Here is a 20,167-nt window from a genome sequence, read left to right on the forward strand (position 1 = left end):
ATGGTTATTATTATATTAAATAACTTTTATAACTTAATTCAAAAATCTGATGTTAAAATCTGGATAATTCTTGAAATTAAATTGTACTTTAAATTTTATTCTGGATGTTAATTATTTAAAAATAATTCTGGTTATTTTTGGATATTAGTTTGACCACAAATTCTATAACTTTATTTGGGAAATTAATTTTGAAATCTGGACCATTCTTTATATTATTTTGTATTTACGTTTAATGAATTTAAACTTCATTCTGGGTGTTTATTTTATTTGGGGTCCTGGCTACCGGGATGCAAATGGAAATGACTCAAATCTGGGTGGAAATTGGGTCAGAAGTACATAAACAAAATCTGTTATAAATTTCTGAATAAATGAAAACCAAATAAAAACAAAATCTAGACATTAATTGATTTGCTATTTGAATTTATTTTAATGAAAAATAAGTCTAGATATGAATTTATGTATGAAATTAATTCTAAATATGAATTTTATTCTATACAAGTTGGCAACCTGCTAAACCTCTTACCAGGCTGAGGTTCTCCGGCGGTGTTGACCTGTAGGATCACCGGCTTGCTCTCCTGGTTGTCCTCCACGGCGTAGATGCTGACGTTGTACTGTGATCCAGGCTGGAGGTCAACCAGGGTCACGGAGGTCACCGTCTCGGGCAGAATGAGCTCAGTGCTGCTGCCCTCCTCGGACGGGGTGTAGACCACACGGTAGCCTACGAACACACACACACACACACACACACACACATTCAGTACCGTCTGACTGTCTGTTGTCTTTCATAGCGACTCGGTCGAAGTCACACTGTGAATTCTGCGGAAGTCTGCTCCTACCGGTGATCGGAGCCTGTGGTCTGGTCCAGGAGATCACGAGGGAAGTCTCAGCAACACCCGAGACCCTGTGGTTAGTCGGAGCGTCCGGAGCTGCAAACAGGAAGACAGTTCAGCACGAACCTAATATGCTGACGTTCCTCCAAGTGCTTCGGAGATGCTCTGACTCGGACCCGAGACAGTCATAATGTTTTGGCTGACAGGTTTAGGTGCACTACATGCCCATACCTGTGAGTAAATGTGCTCGTACTCACCGGTGGTCTGCGTGGTGGACAGGATGGGAGTGACGTCTCCCTCTGGCCGGACTTCGAACACCTGCACGTTGTATCGACGGCCGGGCAGGAGGTTCTCGATGTTGACCGATGTGGCGGTGCGCGGGAGGTCTGCATCACACACAGGGGGTTGTTATGGTCATTATCTGCGGTGACGGGATGCGTCTGAAAGACTGCAGCTGTCTGTAAGCAGCACTCACCGATCACTTTGGGTTTGGCTCCTTCCTCAGAGAGCTCGTACTCCACTCGGAAACCGGAAATGGTGTCTGAGGCAGAAACCCAGGAGATGACGAAACTGCTGGAGGTGATTTCAGTGATGGACTCTGAGGTGTCCACCACCGGGGGAGGCTGAGTGGTTATGCCTTCAGTCGGAATCACTAGAGGTGGAGGAACGAGGAAGAGAAGCTCCATTCAGAATCACAGATCACTCAGAATCACATCACCCAGGAGGAGGAGTTACTAAAAACGAGAAGTGACGAGACAAGAGGAGAGAGGAGGAGAAACAAGAAGTAATGAGGAGAAAAGAGAAGAGAAGGAAGTAGGAGAAAAGACACAGGAAGACAAGAGAGGGAGACACAGGGAGAAGAGACGAGATGAGACTAAATGAGAAGAAAAAAAGAGGAGGGACGAGAGACAAGAAGAAACAAAAAGAAAAGAGACAAGATGAGACGAGAAAAGGAGACGAGAAGAGACAAAAGGAGGACAGACTTGGAAATGGCGAGAAGTGACAAGAATAGAAAAGAAGACAAGACAGGAGAAGTGGAGAAGAGAGAAGAAAAGAGACGAGAGGAGAGGAGACAAAAAGAGACAGGAAGAAAAGAGACAAGAAGAGAGGAGAAGAGACACAAGGAAAGGAGATTGAAAAGAAAGGAACAGAGACAAGATATGAAAGAGGAGAAGCTAAGAGACGAGACGAGAAGAGAAGAGACTTGGAGCGAGAAGAAGAAACAAGACAAGAAGAAATGAGAAGAGAGGAGACAAGAAGAGGAGACGAGATAAGACGAGAGAAAAGAGTAAAGGAGATGAAATTAGACGAGTCAAGAGGAGACAAGAAGAGACGAGACTAGAAAAGGATGAGATGAAAGGAACAGAGACGAAAAAAGAAGAGAAGACATGAGTTGAAAAAAAGAGACGAGAAGAAACTAGAAAAAGACGAGAACAAAGGGACAGAGGTGAGAGATGAAAGAGGAGAAGCTAAGAGACAAGAAGAGAAGAGACTTGGAGCGAGAAAAGGAAACGAGACAAGAAAAAATTATAAGAGAGGAGACAAGAAGAGGAGACGAGATAAGAGAAAAGAGAGTAAAGGAAACGAAATGAGATGAGACGAGGCAGGAGGAGACAAGAACAGACTAAGAATGAGAAGAAGAAAAGAGACAAGAAGAGATAAAAGGTAGAGAGACGATAAGAGACGAGACTAGAAAAAGACGAGAACAAAGGGACAGAGACGAGAAGGTAAAAGTCCTCGTACAGGAGCCGTAAGAGGTGGTGAAGTCGAATCTGGTGATCTCTCGGCGACCGGAACGGAGGATGGAAACGAGCTGGCCTTCGTAGGTCAGACCGGCCTTCAGCCCTGAAATGGTGTGGAAGTTGATGTGGCCTGGAATGACGGCCTGTTTCCATGGCGTTCTTGTGTTTTTCTGGAAGAGGGACAAGAAAAGGAAGCAGCCTGAGTGAAAAACAGCGAGTCCAGTCAAAATCAACAGACTGTGCTCCAGCACTGTCGGAACCCGAACCCACCCCCCCCCCCCGGCAGGGTGTGGATCCTGCACTGGTCACGGCTCAGGACTAATTGCCGAGAGCTGACCCCCGATTTAAGCTTTTAGGCCGTCAGAAGTGAAGGTGTGGGCTCGTGTAAACACCGGACACTTCCTTCACTGCTGAACAGGCAGCGCCTCTCATTAAAGTCAGACTGTTTGCATAAACAAGCAAACTTGGGGAGGCCGACTGCCTCGACTGCCTCGCAACCTAGCGGAGAGCATGTGTGAAGTCCAAGGACGGGGGCTTGTTTGAACGTGGCGAAATTTCGGCCCGTCCTGTACTTCTACCTTTGCGCAAACATCAGCTAACTGTTTGCTGTCCCGTGTAAGGAACGCTCGTTCTTGGCCCGTCTTGTCCATAAGTATTTGGACAGTGTCACGGGGAGCAAGCTAATGTTGTCTCGGTAAACCACCTCAAAGGGATTGAAAGGCATCAGCCAATTAGGAATTACAGCCTCATTTTTGCACACTCCCGCCGTTGTCACAGGCTCAAACATCATCCATTGAAATCCAGACCAGGCCTTTGAGGTGGCAGCTTCAGTGAAAACTCCTGGTCAGGGGAATATTCTGGACCTCTGTACTGTACTGTGCCATCAGCTGACTGAACCTGAGCAGAAACTGGGCCCTACATGCTTCCAAATTGCCCCCCTACTTCTATCAGCAGGACATCATCAATGAGCCAGGTGTTATCCCCATGCTACAGCAGTGCCTCCACCATGTTTGACAGATGATAGTGAGATATGCTTCAGATCATATCAGCCCTTCCTTTCCTTCTCCACACTGTAGAGGCTCTGGGTTTCATCTGTACGTTAATCCAGGTCTATGGGTTTATGGGTCTGAATGTGAGGGTATTTAACCTTTTATTATTATTATTATTATTCTTATAATAAACAACCCAGTAAACTCTTGAATATCAACATTTACAAACACCCTCTGACACAAGTCAGTAACATCAGTAAACTTATATAAATGCATAACTAAGCTGCTAACACCCTCAAATTGTACAAAATAACAGAACTACAGTGGCCCAAATGTAGACCCTTGAGGAACCCCGCAATCCAAAAAGTGCCAAAAAGCAGACGTACCACTCTCCACTTGAGGATGTACTCGGTGATATGGGCGCTTGAAGGTGGATTCCACTGGATGGGGTGGGAGTTGGGCTCGCTTCCAGTCTCAGTGATGATCACCCGGACCGGAACTGAGGGGCGAGGTCATAAAAAAACAATAAGATTATTGCAGATTATTGAACCGCAGCTGGACTTTTCTGGTTCTTCGCCCAGCAGTGACAAACACGTCTGTGTTCAAGCTTCCGCTATGACTTCAACTAAGACTTGCGAAACGCAAGACAACGTCCAAACGTCCAACGCAGGTGGACTGGATTAAAGGCCCGGGAGAGAAAAGCATCAAAAGCAGGACTGACAACCCGAAGCCAGATGTAGCTTCAGATTCATAATAACAAGAGAACAGCCCGAACTGATATACAGGGACAGCTCTGAGGAGAGGACGACAGCATCCCTCCTGCCTGGGATAATGGTTTGACGAAATAATGTCTGGGCTTTCGATGCAGTAGTACCAGAACCGCTCACTGAATAGGTAATGCACCCCGGTAATCATTCCCATATGGGCACATCACTTCCTCAACAGATGACAGATGTCAATTCAAAGAATTCTTTAGACTGCAGCCCGTGAAATGAGACAACCTCAGGAGGCCTAAAAAGTCCTCAAAATTACACAACGTCGATTTCGCACCTGTCCAGACACAAGGGCCCTGCGGGATTAGGGTTATTTTGGGTTCTAGCAGATGTAGGTCAACCCAAAAGCACATGTTCAGAGTGTCCTCATTCTGCGAAAAAGGCACCTAATCGCTCGCAGATGGTCGAATCACGTTCTGGAACAAGCGCAGTCAGTTTATTGACAGTCCCTGAACACATTAACCGCTGTCTCAATATGAAGGAGGGCAAACGCTAAAGCCGGCCAGTTACTATTGATTAGCGTTAAAGCCAGCAAGATAGGCTCCGGCAGACTGACAGAGGTCATCCGCTGCCTGCTGGGAATCCCTTACAACATCACCACCGGCTCCTTACTGTAGGTAGGGCTCTTACCATTGATCGAAACGGTAACTGAGTAATCTACAGATTACTGGACGTGTAGAACTGTAGAAGCACGCACAGCCGAAATGACACAAGTTTGTGGAAAAAAAAAAAAAAGCAAGGGTACTGGGGGACATTATATTTCTCGAACCCATCCTGACCATGGGGAAGGGCACCTTAAAAGAAGAGGTGTCCACAAACTTCAGGACACCTGATGATGATGGTGTGTTTTTATAAAGATCATGTAGGGTCAGGAAGTGTGGATGGGTAGTTAGTGGTGGCGCTACACCAATAAGAGTCCCTCGGGCCTACACCGGCCCACCTCTGTGATGCGGGTAACCTCGTGAGACGCTCTGGATAAGGGCGTCAGCTTAATGCCGAAAGTGGGAATGGAACCACACCAACAGGGACCACACCACTCTACCAAATCTCAGACATCTCAGAGGAAGGGCGTAAAGGTGTGGAGGCACACACCCAGGTCCATTTGGCTCTCAACACCAACGCCTCAACACCAGCAACACCACAGGAAGATGGTCAAACTGCTGAATATCAAAGTGGACGCACCTCTGTTAGTGACCCAGCTGAGGAACTGGGGTGAAAGCACACACTGATTAATGATTAGAGAAGAGCAGAGGAGTGGGACAGCAGCTGGTGTGTCAACAGTGTCGATAGTGCAGCAGCAGCATGAAGTGAGGTCCAAACTCCAAGCAGTTCCAAGCGATTCTGGGACTTTTCAGCCTGTCAACAGCATTTGCTCCATTAAGGAACCCAAGAAATAAGGTTCCAACCTAGGTACCTAACCAAGCTTTGCAAGAGTCATCAAAGATTATAGGTGCTCATAAGTGGATCAATCTTCTAAACTTCAGTCTGGATCTTTGCTGCTGCTACTTTTAAAGGCCCTGAACCTGGCCCAAAGTATAAGCTGAACTCAGGTCTGACGTAGTTCCATTATGGTATCTAATCTGACCGTCACAGGCCACAGACCTAGGTCTGCTGACTAGGTGCCTAATTACCAGCTAGCAAGCAGACAATGAACTAATGCTACTGGCAGGCAAATACATGGGAACCAGTGCAAACTGGTGGGGTCATAAGAGTGAGGAACTCTAGTCTAGGTAATTAAGGTTCCCCAGCTCCATCACACCAGCTAACAGCCGCCTGTGCTGGCCAACATCTCTTAAGAGCGATGAGGGGAGCGAGTGCCATCTACCCACCCGGAGAGAGCACGGCCGGTTCTCTCAGACTCCGGCCACCGATGGCAAAGCGGCATGGCTCGGGATTCTTGCCTAGCCTTGCCTGAGGCCGTAGCTCCTGTACTTTGTAGTGCAGAACATACCTGTGGACTGCAGGGGCTCGCAGGCCAGTTCGCCGATGCCGTTCCCGTGGCAGTAGCAGCGGTACCGGATGCCTTGGATGACCTTGTCCCAGGTTTCTCCGATCTGGTAAAACGCCTTGGACTCGGGTTCCTGGCACTGATCTGAGGCAAGAGAAATATTTATGTAAGCAAAGTGCAAAACGTCCTCTCGCTCTCGAGCGGCTGCATAGGAAACATCTGCTATTTAGAGTGACGGCAGGCTTTCCTTTGAAGGGGGATTTAAGTGGTTTGGAGTGCAAGGAGGTGCTACATTGGCAAAGTCAAGGAGGCTCCGTCTTCACAAGTCTCGCTCGTATGACCTATACAGCACTGGCTCAATAAAAGCCAAACCCCATTGTTCACTCAGGCCACTCTCAGCTGAATTACAGGAAACTGGAGCAGTTACTGCAAGAACAGCTGAAGTCACTTTTTGAACTTCTGGGGATCTTTGAGCGAGTCTCCAGAGACGAGGGGGCGGAAAAGAAAGTAAAAAACGAAACTGCCGGCTTACCGATGGCGTCGCATTTCCAGCGGCCGCGGCCCTGGCCGAAGCATGTGCAGTTCATCATGTAGCCCTCGGTGTGGCGCTTGTCGAAGGTCTGGTTCACCTCATATGTCTGGCTGTCTACGATGCACTGGTCTGAGGGTGGAGAACATATTGCAATCAGGTCCAAAACTGCAGCAGATATTAGGAGTGCATGAGGGTCACAAAGCAGGGGCCACACCTCGCAGCTGAGAGTAGGCGATGCAGCTCCACTCGCCGCGCCCATTGCCCAAACACTTGCAGCGCATCATGTGACCCAGGGTTTCGTGGCGCTTGTCCCACTCGTCACCCAGACGATACATTACATCGTTAGCTGTGCAGATTTCCTCATGAGCTAGAGAGAGAGAGAGAGATAGCAGGTGAGTTTTCATTAAAAAAATGTAAATATTATATATACAGAAAATGTATTATCATACTGCTTATATACATATATATATATATGTGTACATATATAAAATGTGTATACATACTGACTGTTATATATATATACACACTTCTATATATCTTTGTATATGCTGTAAAACCTTTATATATACACACATATATATATCCTTGTATATGCTGAAAACATATATACATATGGCTTTATATATAAATCCTTATATATATGTATAAGCTGAAAACGTTTTATATATATATACACATATATATACTTGTATATTCTGAAAACTAACAAACTTTATATATAAATCATTGTATATGCTGAAAACCCATTGTCTATGCCTTTTATTTGCTAAAAAAGTTTATATGTACTGACTTTTATATATACATATATAAATATATACTTATCCTTGTATATGATAAATGGTAAATGTGTATACATACTGACTGTTATATATATATACACACACATCTATATATCTTTGTATATGCTGTAAAATTTACTTTTATATATACACATATACATATACATGTACATGCTGAAAATGTATATACATGCTGCCTATTATATAAGCATGTGTATATATATATATATATATATATATACTGTATATGTATACATCCTTGTATATGCATACTGCCTATTATATAAGCATGTATGTGTGTATATATATATATATATATATATATATATATATATATATATATCTTTGTATATGCATACTGCCTATTATATAAGCATGTATGTGTGTATATATATATATATATATATATATATATATATATATATATATATATATCTTTGTATATGCATACTGCCTCATGTGTATCCTTGTATATGCTGACAATGTTGGGTCATATGAATGCACTCATTAGAAAGGGTTAAGGGTGTGTGTGAGGTTGTGTGTGTGTGTGTGTGTATGTGTGTGTTAGAATTGCCCTTCTTTCTGACTCTCAGCCAGACACGGTCCCTGGCCCAGTCTGGAAGTCTGGACCTGAGCCAAGTCCAGTACACGCTCCTTAAGGCTGGACCCTGTCAGCCCTGGTCAGCGGAGCCACAAATCAGAGGCCCATTAGAGCTCATCAATCTGCACCCGTAAAGACTCCCACACTTCTAATGACCCTTAGGGTTCTAGGCGTGAGAACGTCTGCGGGCCTCCAGTTTAACGGCCTGCACTCATGAGTGACCAGTCTTATTAAAAAGCCGTTACAGTCTATAAAAGCAGACTTGCTGGAACAGATTCAGAATGAGGGAGAATGAGTCACGGGCTAGCGAGACACATGTTAGCTTAGCGGTATATATATATAGTTCAGCCCAAACTGTGCTGCATTTTAGCCCTGAATTCGACTATTTTAGGCTAAACGTCAATGAAAAATCTGATTTGTCCTGATTTCCTCCCTTCCTAAATGCAGTTTTTCAATCAAACCATGTTTGGTGTGAGTTTAGCCGGGGCTAAAGCTAGCTTGTAGCTAGCAAGTAATGGAAGCTAAGGTGGAATGGAAGGTTTACGTTGCTTAAAACACCGCTTAAAACACCTGTGTAAAAAAAACGCATCTATGAGGTCCTCTATATAAAACCTGAGCTACATGGCCTTGGCCCTCAGAGCGTAGCGCGGCTAAAAACAATCGGCTATAAGTCGTGAGGCTGGAGTTTTGAAGTCTGAGGTAATTTTTATTCTTAGCAGTCTCGTACCGCGCCGGAAACCACATAAACACGTCTATTCCAGATCACCTAACACATCAACACAAGTTAATTCATGCAATAAATGCTATTTGCATCCATTAGCTTTCATTTAATGTTAGCAACATTAGCCTCGTAGCTAAAGATGCAAACTTTAGACACCGAATATGTTCTGGAAGATTAAGAAAATTTAGGAAAAAGTGTGTAAAACTCTATTTTTTGATGAACTCTTGATGATTTCTTTAACTTTGCTTTGCAGTGTGGGCCAAGGGGCTTTAAGCAACACACTCGTAGCTAATGTGGCTAACGCTATGTTGGGGCACTAACAGTATTTTAACTAACAATATTTTAGTATAAAAGATGACTGTAAGAATTTTATGAGATCAATTAACTTAAATTTCTATTTAATTTATACATTTCTAGTCATTCCACTTATTTAGAAAGTAAAATAAGCAAATTATTTGCCAGCAAAGGATAATTTCACTACAAAAATGCTGAAAAAAGATGCAGAAATAAAATATGAAATAAATGCAATTTAATAAACAAATGAATCTGATTAATTTTCTAATTATTCTGAAATTGAATCTGAAAATGAATCTCACTACTAATCTGAAAAAATCTTGTAATTTTTGTGAGAGAAAATAAAAATATTTTTATATATATATATCCTTGTATATGATAAAAATGTGTATACATACTGACTGTTATATATATATATATATACACACTTCTATATATCTTAAAACTGACTTTTATATATACACATATACATATTACATATACTTGTATATGCTGAAAATGTATATACATACTGCCTATTACATATATATATATATTTGTATCTGAAATCTAAAAAAAAAATCGTATAATTTTTGTGAGAGAAAATTTAAATATTTTTTATTTATCAAAAGATTTATCAAACATTTTTGTGAGAGAAAATAAATATTTATGAGAAATATTAGATATTAATTATACGAGATTTAGAAATACTGTATATTTCTGCAGTTTGAAGACTGCATTTGTACCCACCAGCCATGGGGCAGAAGCCGAACCGCCGCTCATCGTCGTAGTTGGTGGTGGTGCCGCACCACTTCATGCCGTCGCGGCGGCCGTCGGCGGTGCAGTCCGTGTAGTTGCGTCCGTTGTAGATGAAGGGGAACTTGCACATGGCGCCGTTGGAGTTGCCGCCGCGGGTCGTCACCATCACTGGAGGAAGCCAATGAAAAGAATCCAGGGATAAACACACGGCTCTGAGGAGGAATTTTTCATCTCCATGCATCTCTTCACCTCCGAGCCAGACTAAACCCAACGTCATATCATGGCTGAAGCTGAGCGTTAGGATCTGCTCGTTTACAAGAGCAGGGCCTGAGCCGGGCCCTGACCCTAAACAGTGCTTCAGTGGTAATATACGACTCGAGAAGCTTAAAGAACCTTGGCTTTAGGTAAACAGCTTTCTAGAAGTGCAGTTTCACGGTTTGTGCTACCTTTTGTGCACATATAGGCACATACAATATTTTGACAAAAGTATTGGGACACCTGCTCTTTCACTGTTTCTTCTGAAATCAAAGGTATTACAAAGAGTAACTGTCTCTACTGTCCATGGAAGAAGGCTAAAGCTTTCTACTAGATATTAGAGGAGCATTGCTGTGAGAATTTGATTGCATTCAGCGAGAAGGTCGTAAGTGAGGTCGAGATGTTGGATGAAGATCACCACCTCACCTCGTCATCCCTAACTCCCCAACGTTTTGGATGGAGCACCATCATAACTCCATAAAACACAGTTCCTTCCACTGCTAGGGGCTTTATACCCCTCTAGCCCACGCTGAATGGATTCATTAGAAGGGGTGTCCACATATATTTGGACATGCAGTAGGCCAAAGCTGTACTTACAGTTCCTCTGGGTACAGAACGAGTACTGGCCATCTGCGTCGTAATCGGAGGTGGTGCTGCACCACAGCTGCCCGTCCGTGCGGCCTTCGGAGATGCAGGAGTAGTGCGTCTTCCCCCCGAACGTGAAGGGGAACACGCACGGCTGACCGTTGGAGTTTCCGCCATACACCTGAGACTGACCATCTGCACACACGTCAAGAAAGCCCAAAATTTATTGGTGTACTGAACCTCCTGAAGCTCCACACTGACCCCAGTTCCTTTCGGGTTGGAATAACGCACCCCACTCTTCACAGAGGATCCCTCCGTTAACACAGGTGCACATCATCTGCTGGCTGCCCTGCGTCTGGACCCAGCTCATGCCGTCGTAGTAGATCACTCCAGAGGCCGTGCGACAGGAGCCCTCCTCCTCTACCAGTTGGTTGACGATGTCCACCTGGTGCGTGACGGGTCTGACCCGCGCCACAGCCATGCCTGTTCCGGTACCTGTTCGCAAGCGGAAAAGACCACCACGTTAGAACACCACGGTGCTGACCGACAGTACCGACTAGCGCTGCAGAGGTGAGGTGAAGGCTCACCCAGGGCGGTGTGTGTGGAGGAGTGTCTCTCACACTTCCACTCTCCACGTCCGTTCCCCGTGCACAGGCACTGCAGCCTGTTTCCATTAGCGTCCACTTTGGACCAGGTTTCGCCGATGCGGTACGATGTCCTGGTGTCCTGGTCATTGCAGCGGTCTGAAGGAGCAGGGAATAGAAGGGAATTATCGGTCAGCCAGAAAACAGCAGGCTACCGCTGTAGCGTAGCGCCTTTAAACCACTACTAATCTAAATTACATCAACTCTGCTAATCGCTAACACTGCAAGACAATCCGCTAAACACCCGTATAGCTAACTTGTGGCCCAGCTACTCTTTGTCAAGGAGTAGTTATTAGCTCTGGTGCTCAACCACAATTTGAGCTAGCTAACTGCTGCTAGCTGAAAGGTGCCTTGGCCAAACGATCCCCTAGTAGCAGCTAAAGCTAGCTAGCTTGCATTTAAAAAGCACTTTTCTGAGGAAAAAACTGCTTTTCAGTTGTTTATTAACACATGCTCTATTCATTTCTTGCAACGTGAATAACCAGGTGGGTGATTTCAGCCAACAGAAGCGCATCAATGACGCTAGGCACGCTAGCTAGGCAGCGGTGACTACTAGAGCCTGTTAGCTGCTATAAGAAAACTTATAACAATGGACATTTGTGGTAAATATTTGATCATTTCCACAGTGGCCTCAGAAAAGGAGGTCAAACTCAGTGAGCAGGAAAGCTAAAGTCTAGTAAACAAGGCCAACAAGTAGCCTACCAGCTTTTAGCATCTCTACTATGCGCTAATCATCCGCTAACTTAAAAGCAAACTGGCTACTTCAGACTATAGCTAAGCAAAGGAACCCAAGCCCTGGATGCAAGAAGGTTCTAGGTGGTTGCTAGGCTAAAAGCTAACCCTAAAGACCTGGCTACCAGGAGGACAGCAACACTAGCTGGTAAGACTCTCAGACTCCTGGAATAATTCTTTTAAAAATGTTATTTTCTTGTTACAGTGCTAAAAACAAAGCTATGCTATGTTATGCTATGTTGCGAAGCTCCAAGTTAAGGTTCCATGAGGTAAAAAGTCTTCTTCACAACATGCTCCAGGTCCAGGTCTACTTTCTCCATCTGTTTTCCTTCATAGCCTTCAAGTAAATCACTCCACACAGGACGTAGCTTTCCACAACAGCTTGTTCTCCATTGTTTCTCCGTTTTTTTGGCCGCCCATTTGCTTTTCTCTCCACCATCAAGCTCAAAAGGAGAGCCTCTTTTTGTTGTTGGCTCTGACACCTTCCAGACAGGGCCGGTTGGAGAGCGCTAGGAAGTTTACAGCGGCCGTAATGGTGTTTGTTCACGCTCGCTTCCTCCCTTATGTCACTTAACAATGCTAGCGCCTGGGCAGCCCGCTGTCTTTCTTTCCAGGCCTTCTCAGGCCTCGACGCTACTGATGTAAGCAGGGTGCGCCCACCAGAAGAATGACATGGTCATATGAAGAATCTGGCTGAGGTTGAAGCGTGATCATTAAAACGATGGCATTCGTACGACGTAAAACCGAAATGCTTTATACGTTTATAGCCGTAGTCCAGAAGGCCATGCCAGCCCACAACCAAATCACGTCCAAAGAACCCAGTTTAGGACAGGCCCGTCCGATTCCTGTGGATGAGCTCACATGTTCCACTGGACTGCGACTGTAAAACCTGGCCTAAACCTATGAGCCTGTGAACGACTTTCTCTCAGCTTCCCGAAGCCAAACTCCAAATGCTGACAGTGTTGAACAGTCAGCGGCCAAAACCCGAGGACCGCTAAACATGGCAAAGGAAAAAGAGTGAAAAACAAAGAATTGACGCCATTTTCACGCAAATTAGCGCTAATTTAACACAAACACAAGCCTACATCTACACAAAAGTATAACATTTTTTTATGGTTTGGGTTTGTACTGGAGCTACACGGCTAAATAATGTAGCTAGCTAACAAATAACAGACGCTATTACCTCATCAGTTAGCATAGCGCTAACTCGTGCTTGAGGGCGGTGGGATTAGCCTTATACAGCTCGTAATTTTCGTAATTCAGAACAAAATCTCGTTATCCGTTATCTATACTGAGTAACACCTTAATCAACAGACTGGAGCGGTAAGCAAGTTACCTCACGGTTAGCATGTTAGCTTCACTCTTAGTCTGAGAGATTAGATGAAAACAGTTCATCCTGTTCATGATCATATTTTTGTTTCATTATATTACATTAAATTACTATAATTAAATGCAGGATGTTAAACAAGTAAACATTTTTTTTTATTTTATTACTATTTTTGGCAAATTATTAAGTTATCAGCTATTATAGTCTAGCCAATATTAGCTACCGGCATGACCTTCTAAAATGTCTGTGCCATTAAAAGAAATTAACCATAAAACAAGCCTACATTTACACAAAAATACACATTTTGTTTTGCTTTTTTGGGTTTGTACTCCAGCGAAACGGTTAAATAAAGTAGCTAACAAGCAACAGAAGCTAATGCTTCACCAGTTAGCATAGCGCTAACTCACGCCTGAGGAGGTGGGCTTCACTTTATACTAGATATCTCATTATTCGGGTCAAAATCTTGTTATATATTACACACAATCTCTGAACAGCGCCTTAATGAACAGATTGGAGCAGTAAGCAAGTTACCTCACGGTTAGCATGTTAGCATCACCGTCAGTCCGAGAAACTAGATGAAAGCAGTTCATCCTGATGTTTCTTGCATTAAATTACAGACAAGTAAACACACAAGTAAATATTACATACACACAATTTTTGCAGTAGAAAGAACAACTACAATATAATCAAATTATCGAGAAACTGAGACATAACTCAAATCAAATCAAGACAAATGTTAAAATTGAGTGAAAACGCTGCGATTATAGTCTAGTCTATATTAGCCAGCGACATGACCTTCTAAAATGGCTGTGGGAGAGCTTTCTGCCTATACTCTAGCTAGCTGTACTCTAGCAGTTCTGATGCTATTGTTGCTTAGCAACAGGGAGACAAGCAACCAAAAGCAGCACTTAAAAAATTGCAAAGTCGACTCCCAAGACAATAAAACCACCTTCAGCAACAATGTGCCTCCAACGTTGACCCAGTTGTGAAGCTGTCAGGTTGGACAACATGTAGCTTGGCTAAAAACAGAGTAGCTAGCGGCTGACCTGTACTTTAGTCCATGCTCCTAGATAACAGTGTCACACAGGGTCAGAAACTACCTAAGCATGTCTGGTGTGGATTACTTCTCAACCCAACCACTCAACCCCTACTTACTTCTGGAGGTGCAGGTAATGCGTCCGTTGCCCTCTCCCAAACAGGTGCAGTCCACAATCATCCAGCCCTGGTAAGGCTTCTCCCAGGTCTGACCAACGACATATGTGGAGCCCACAGAGGAATCGTGGCAACGCTCAGCTGCAAATGAAATATGATATTGTCAACAAAAGTGATGCTGAAACCACTGAGATGTCAATGTTTTTTCATAAGACAACTACAACAGATCATGTGTAGATGTTGCTGACTTCCATCCCCAGAGATGCCACAGCCATCCAATGGTCAAGAGTCCAAGAGTCCAAGTCCACGTGTCTTCAAATTACCTTCTGGGTGGATAGAATGTGCAATGCTGGCCAATCCAAGACTTCAGAGAAGAACAAGCTAAGCTAGTCCTTAGCTTGTAGACCTGATAGTCCTAGATCTTAGTCCTAGGCTCAATACTGAATGACTTTGGCCTTTGCGATGCTAATATTAACCTTTAACCTTGTCTTGTTTGCTGTGGCCCATCCTGACCAATCACAGCCCCCGATCAGAGATTCTGTGGGTGTTTGGATGAACCAAGGTCAAGATGTTCAGATGATCTAACAGGAGTCCACTATTTCAAGCCAACCCTGGACCCCGATGCTGGTATTCCGCCAATACCTGAACCTGAAGGCTGATGTCTGACACACTTTTCACGTATCGACCACTGTCCTTTTATTAAATATTTGCGATGAGCTTAACCACTGGCCTTGGATTTCCCAGAATCCCTGCTGTCGAACTGTTCTCCAGCCCACGCCAAGAACAACAAGCTGCCCCCATTGCCCCCGATTCAGAGCAGCACCTACCGACAGGCTTGCAGGTCCACTCTCCTTTGCCGTTGCCCAGACATACGCACTCCAGCATGTAGTCGCCAGTGTCGTGGGGGCGGGTCCAGGTCTCCCCGATCCTGTATGAGCGCCCTCCTTCGTGGCAGCGGTCTGGCACGAGATAATAGATCAGAAAAATTATGAACACTAACTTAATTTACGCAAAAATGAGGTTTGCCGGGCTGCCCAATCAGAACAGAGCATTGTGTCTCGTTGAGAATCAGTAACTTATAACTCGACTGGGCGGAGCTAGGTAGATATATGTACATGTGCTTAAATTATATGATCAGTTCGATTAGCATGATGCTAACTGTAGCTAACTGTAGCATAAAGCATCACACACTTGCCTTAAACCTCTATTAGCTATTTTATTCCCAGCAAGTGCCGGATGTTGATTTGACGTTGATCAGAAAGACGTTGGATTTTAACGCTAGACGGATATAAAATTACATTTTAGTAAAAATCGTTAGGACAAGTTAGATAGACGTTGAATTGCGATTGCAACAAAATATCAACGAGTGTTGCTGTTGGAATGTCACGTCGAGTGGACGTTGCGATTGTTACGCTGACCAAAGGTTGGGTTTTACCAAAGCAAATCTGACGACTAAACCATATTCTACGTCAATATGACGTTGGAATAAGACGTTCGGAAGACGCTGGATTTTGACCACCATGATCAAACACCAACAAAATATCAACATCTAAAGATGTTAGATCGTCACACTGACACTGAGTGGACGTTAGGATTATGTAGCTAAATGTCAAAACAACGTTAACATCACAACTTCCGTGGGACGTCCAGACATTGTATTTTGGTCATCCGATGTCATGACCCACCTATTGACGTTGATGGACAGCTGGGTTTAGGTTAGCTTGACTCTACCTGCCAGCTAACAGTATTATATGCTGTTAGCTATATTAGCCTCCTAGCTCTATTAATGTGGCTTAAAGTGAGAGCCGTATTAGCATGTGAGATAAACCATGTAATCCCTCACTCACTTGCTATGGTGCAGCTGATTTTGCCCTTGCCAGAGCCGATGCAGGTGCAGTCCCAGATCATGCCGTCCTTGGGCCGCTCGTACGTCTCGCCGACGCGGTACGACCTCATGTTCAGTTTGTCGTAGCAGGTCTCCTCGACTACGGGAGCAAAACCAAGGCTTAGGGCTTAGACACAAGCACTGAACATCATTGTCATCATCATTGTCACACAAAAACCCTGTATCTCCAAAATGACAACTTTACAGAAGTTTACTTTACTTTTCAATGAAAGTCAATGAAGAAATATTTTAGATTTTAGAATGAAGTCATTTTGGAGCATTTCTATTGGTCCGTTCGTTATGAAATTTGAATACAATATAAAGAACAACTGCCAGATTCAATTTGTGTCAAAAAGAAATATTTTTTGTGTGACCTGTTACTCTATAAAAGCTTAACCCATTCTGCTCTGCTCTTCAAAACAGTTTAGACAAAGTTGATTCACATTTAATTTACATTTTGTCTAAAGATGAATGTTAAATTAATTAATAAATTAATATTAAATATCCCACAGCACTCAGAGTCATGCTCACCATGTGGTATATGTTCAGAAAAAGGCATATAATCAGGAAAATACATAACATAACATTTATTCACATAAAACCTTCAAAAAAAGACAAATGTTAGCATGTACTAAAAAATATTCTTACTAGAAAGTAACTTCTAAGCATTTACAATGAAATAAATCCATCCAAGGTTAAAAAAACCCTGGACAAATGATTTATTATTATTATATATAAAGAACATCCTTTACTCTTAATATATACATATTTTTTTCAGAATTTCCAACATTAAAAAAACTGATAAATATGTTTTAAGTGCAGACTTCAACTCGTCAATTGACAATATCGATTGAATATACGTATAACTCACATAACTATGTAATTAAGCATGTAATTACATTTCAATAATAGAGCACACTAGTAGTAATAACCTTCCTAATCACCATCAATCACTATAATTACAACAAGAATCGTTGTGTAAACATCACAGATTTTGTCGTAAATGAAAAATAATGTTTTTAAGTTTAAAACTTAAACACAGTACAATAATATGTTCTCCTTACCAGACCTGACTGACCAGACTGCTCAGAAGCCACACCCCTCTGCACCACTCAAACAAAACTGAATACTGTCCGAATACTTTTGACCACCACTGTCTGCTACACACTGATATTGTTCTGTATTACACTCATAAAAACAAAGGTGCTACATATGGCTCTTTGAGGTGGGTGACTATAAAGAAACTTCACATCAGGTGATGGTTCTTTAGGCCTTTAGAGGTTCTTCACACTCATACGTCTCTATTTACAAACCATGGTTCTTTATAGAACCAAAGTGGTATCGCTTGAAGGATCCCCTGTAGCACCTTTGTTTGTAAGATTGTGGGATGCTGTTAGCTATCAAATGCTCACCTGCTGGTTTGGACTCGCAGGTGACTCCTGCTGTTCCCTGACATGTGCAGAGTAAAGTGCTGCCCATGTACGGTCTCTCCCACTGCTCATTCGCCCGGTAGAACCGACCGTTCTCTGTACAGCCGTCTAGAGCAAATAAAAAGGCATGAATTAGGGATACACTGATATGGGAACATCTGTCAAAGTCGATACACAGAGTAGGAATAGGTCAGATATTATATCATATCAGAACCGTCATAAATGTAAAAACTCAAAAAATTCTGAATTTTGATAATTTTTAGTTTTTATATTAAAAAATCACCAGATTCTAGAGTTTTCTAGAAAACTCAAACAAGCAATATAAGCTGTAACTCAAATTTTACTTAGTAAAAATTCTAGCAGAAGTTTTTTTTTCCTAACAGAATTTCTAATTTTAGATCAAATATGAAATCATAAATTGAAAGTCAAAAATAAATCTCACTGTCTCTTATTTACAGAAACAGAGTCAAATTAAAGATCTTCTAGAGAAATTGTACTTAAAAGTTAGAATGTGAATTTCTAGAAGTAGAAACTGCAATTAAAGATATTTACACTGTAATTCTGACTGGTTAAAAGTCCAGGTACATTAATTGCTAATTCCAATAAATGCTAATTCCAACTATTTCAATTTAGTTTTGTTACTTTTGTAGTTTTACTATTTATGTAAGGCGTGTAATTTTAGATCTTTAAAATATAGTTTTAGACATTTTAGACATACAGTTTTCACTAGTAGAACTAAAACTAGATTTTGTAGTATCTGTAATGAAAATAACTTTTTGTTAATAATTCTGAATATTTTTTTGTTTTTAATAGTTTTGTTTAAACTTTTTACTGGTACAACTGTGTAGAAAAAAACCTTTCTTTACTTTCAGTGTAAGTCAATGTACAGTCATTTTGGGTCATTTCTATTGATCCATTCATAATAAAAGTTCCAATATAATGTGAAGAACAACCGCCAGATTTACAATATGTTAAAAGTTTCCAAATTAAAACATGTTTTTTGTATGACAGCGTCAATATCTGGAAGTAGAATTTCTTTTTACTAGCAATTTTTACTAGGAATTCCAATTTTCTTCCATATGTACTTCTGTAAAGCAATTTTAATCATATAATTATTATTAATTACCTAAAACTAACATGTTTAATAGTAAGAATTACCCTGTTGACATGTGGAATTATAGTTTCTATCTGCAAACAACAACTGTTTGACCTTTTTTTTACTTTTCACTAGTAGAAAATTTATAATTTATAGATAAAAAAATGATAGATTATAGAAAAGATAATTAGATTTCATGTAAATCAATGGTAATATTTGACTAGTTAGATTTTATTTCCTTTAGGAAATGTGGTCCCGGCAGTATGACTAATTCCAATGGTTTAACAGCTGATATTATTTCTATAAATATTGTACTAGGAGAAACTCTATTATAGCTTTTAGCACTGGTGGGAAAATTAATTTGATTAACTGATTAATAAAACTTTGCATTGAAAACTAAATGCAACTAAAGGTGTGTTGAGACCCTTTTCTTATCTTTTGGGGTCATTTTAGTTATGCTTTTAAGTTAAAGTATTAATGGATAATATTTAAGAACAAAGTAACTATAAGTATTTACTACATTACAATTATGCAAATTCAATTTCCCCACATTTGCATCCCACTACTGCTGCTACCAATAAGCTCCAGGTCCTACCCTGCAGTCCGGAGTACTCGGTCGCCTCCAGGAAGGCTGTGTCCAGGGCGACCTGCTGCTGCTGATCCCGGCCCCTCCCTGACTGCGGCACGCTGAGCACCGCGCTGCCCGCGCACAGCAGCAGCAGCCCGGCCACAGACCCCCGGACCATCCCGCCGCTCGTCTGAAGGTACGAATAAATAGGACAACACGCGCGCGCACACACACACACGCACACTCTCACGCACGCACACCCGCCGCCGTGCAGCTGCTGCTTTGGACTGCACCGCTCCTGCCCAGTGTTTATATACCCCTCCGACCGCGCGGGTGGGCGACCGAGCAAGCCACGCCCACCACTACTGTAAACAGGGCGGTAAAAGTGAGCTCCAGACACAGACTAGTGCATCTGAAACTCTAGGGGTCATCAAATACGGGGTCTCGTGTGATGATTGTGCTGCTGGCTGACCACCATACCAGTGGTCAAAGCAGCACCCATGCTGATTTATACTGGTCTGGTACTGGTGGTGATGAATGGACCAG

At 42.6% G+C, this 20,167-nt stretch overlaps 1 protein-coding gene across 3 annotated transcripts in view; it reads right to left on the bottom strand.

Annotated features, from left to right (window-relative positions):
• Positions 1-19,891, bottom strand: part of fn1b (fibronectin 1b) — a 44,486-nt gene extending 24,595 nt beyond the window's left edge. For all 3 annotated transcript variants that reach the window (XM_072657031.1, XM_072657030.1, XM_072657032.1), the window contains exons 1-18: positions 19,649-19,891; positions 17,940-18,065; positions 16,490-16,627; positions 15,470-15,601; positions 14,646-14,783; positions 11,375-11,530; positions 11,079-11,282; positions 10,800-10,982; positions 9,939-10,115; positions 7,029-7,181; positions 6,815-6,943; positions 6,286-6,426; positions 3,948-4,060; positions 2,574-2,742; positions 1,306-1,482; positions 1,088-1,216; positions 837-926; positions 524-718 (exon numbers count right to left, since the gene is read on the bottom strand). In XM_072657031.1, the coding sequence (XP_072513132.1) occupies positions 524-718; positions 837-926; positions 1,088-1,216; positions 1,306-1,482; positions 2,574-2,742; positions 3,948-4,060; positions 6,286-6,426; positions 6,815-6,943; positions 7,029-7,181; positions 9,939-10,115; positions 10,800-10,982; positions 11,079-11,282; positions 11,375-11,530; positions 14,646-14,783; positions 15,470-15,601; positions 16,490-16,627; positions 17,940-18,065; positions 19,649-19,799 (2,701 nt within the window). In that variant the 5' untranslated portion in view covers positions 19,800-19,891. The remainder of the gene's footprint in view (positions 1-523; positions 719-836; positions 927-1,087; positions 1,217-1,305; positions 1,483-2,573; positions 2,743-3,947; positions 4,061-6,285; positions 6,427-6,814; positions 6,944-7,028; positions 7,182-9,938; positions 10,116-10,799; positions 10,983-11,078; positions 11,283-11,374; positions 11,531-14,645; positions 14,784-15,469; positions 15,602-16,489; positions 16,628-17,939; positions 18,066-19,648) is intronic.
• Between the last annotated feature and the right edge of the window lie 276 nt (positions 19,892-20,167).

Source organism: Salminus brasiliensis, chromosome 15 (assembly GCF_030463535.1).
Source record: "Salminus brasiliensis chromosome 15, fSalBra1.hap2, whole genome shotgun sequence".
Classification (NCBI taxonomy): domain Eukaryota; kingdom Metazoa; phylum Chordata; class Actinopteri; order Characiformes; family Bryconidae; genus Salminus; species Salminus brasiliensis.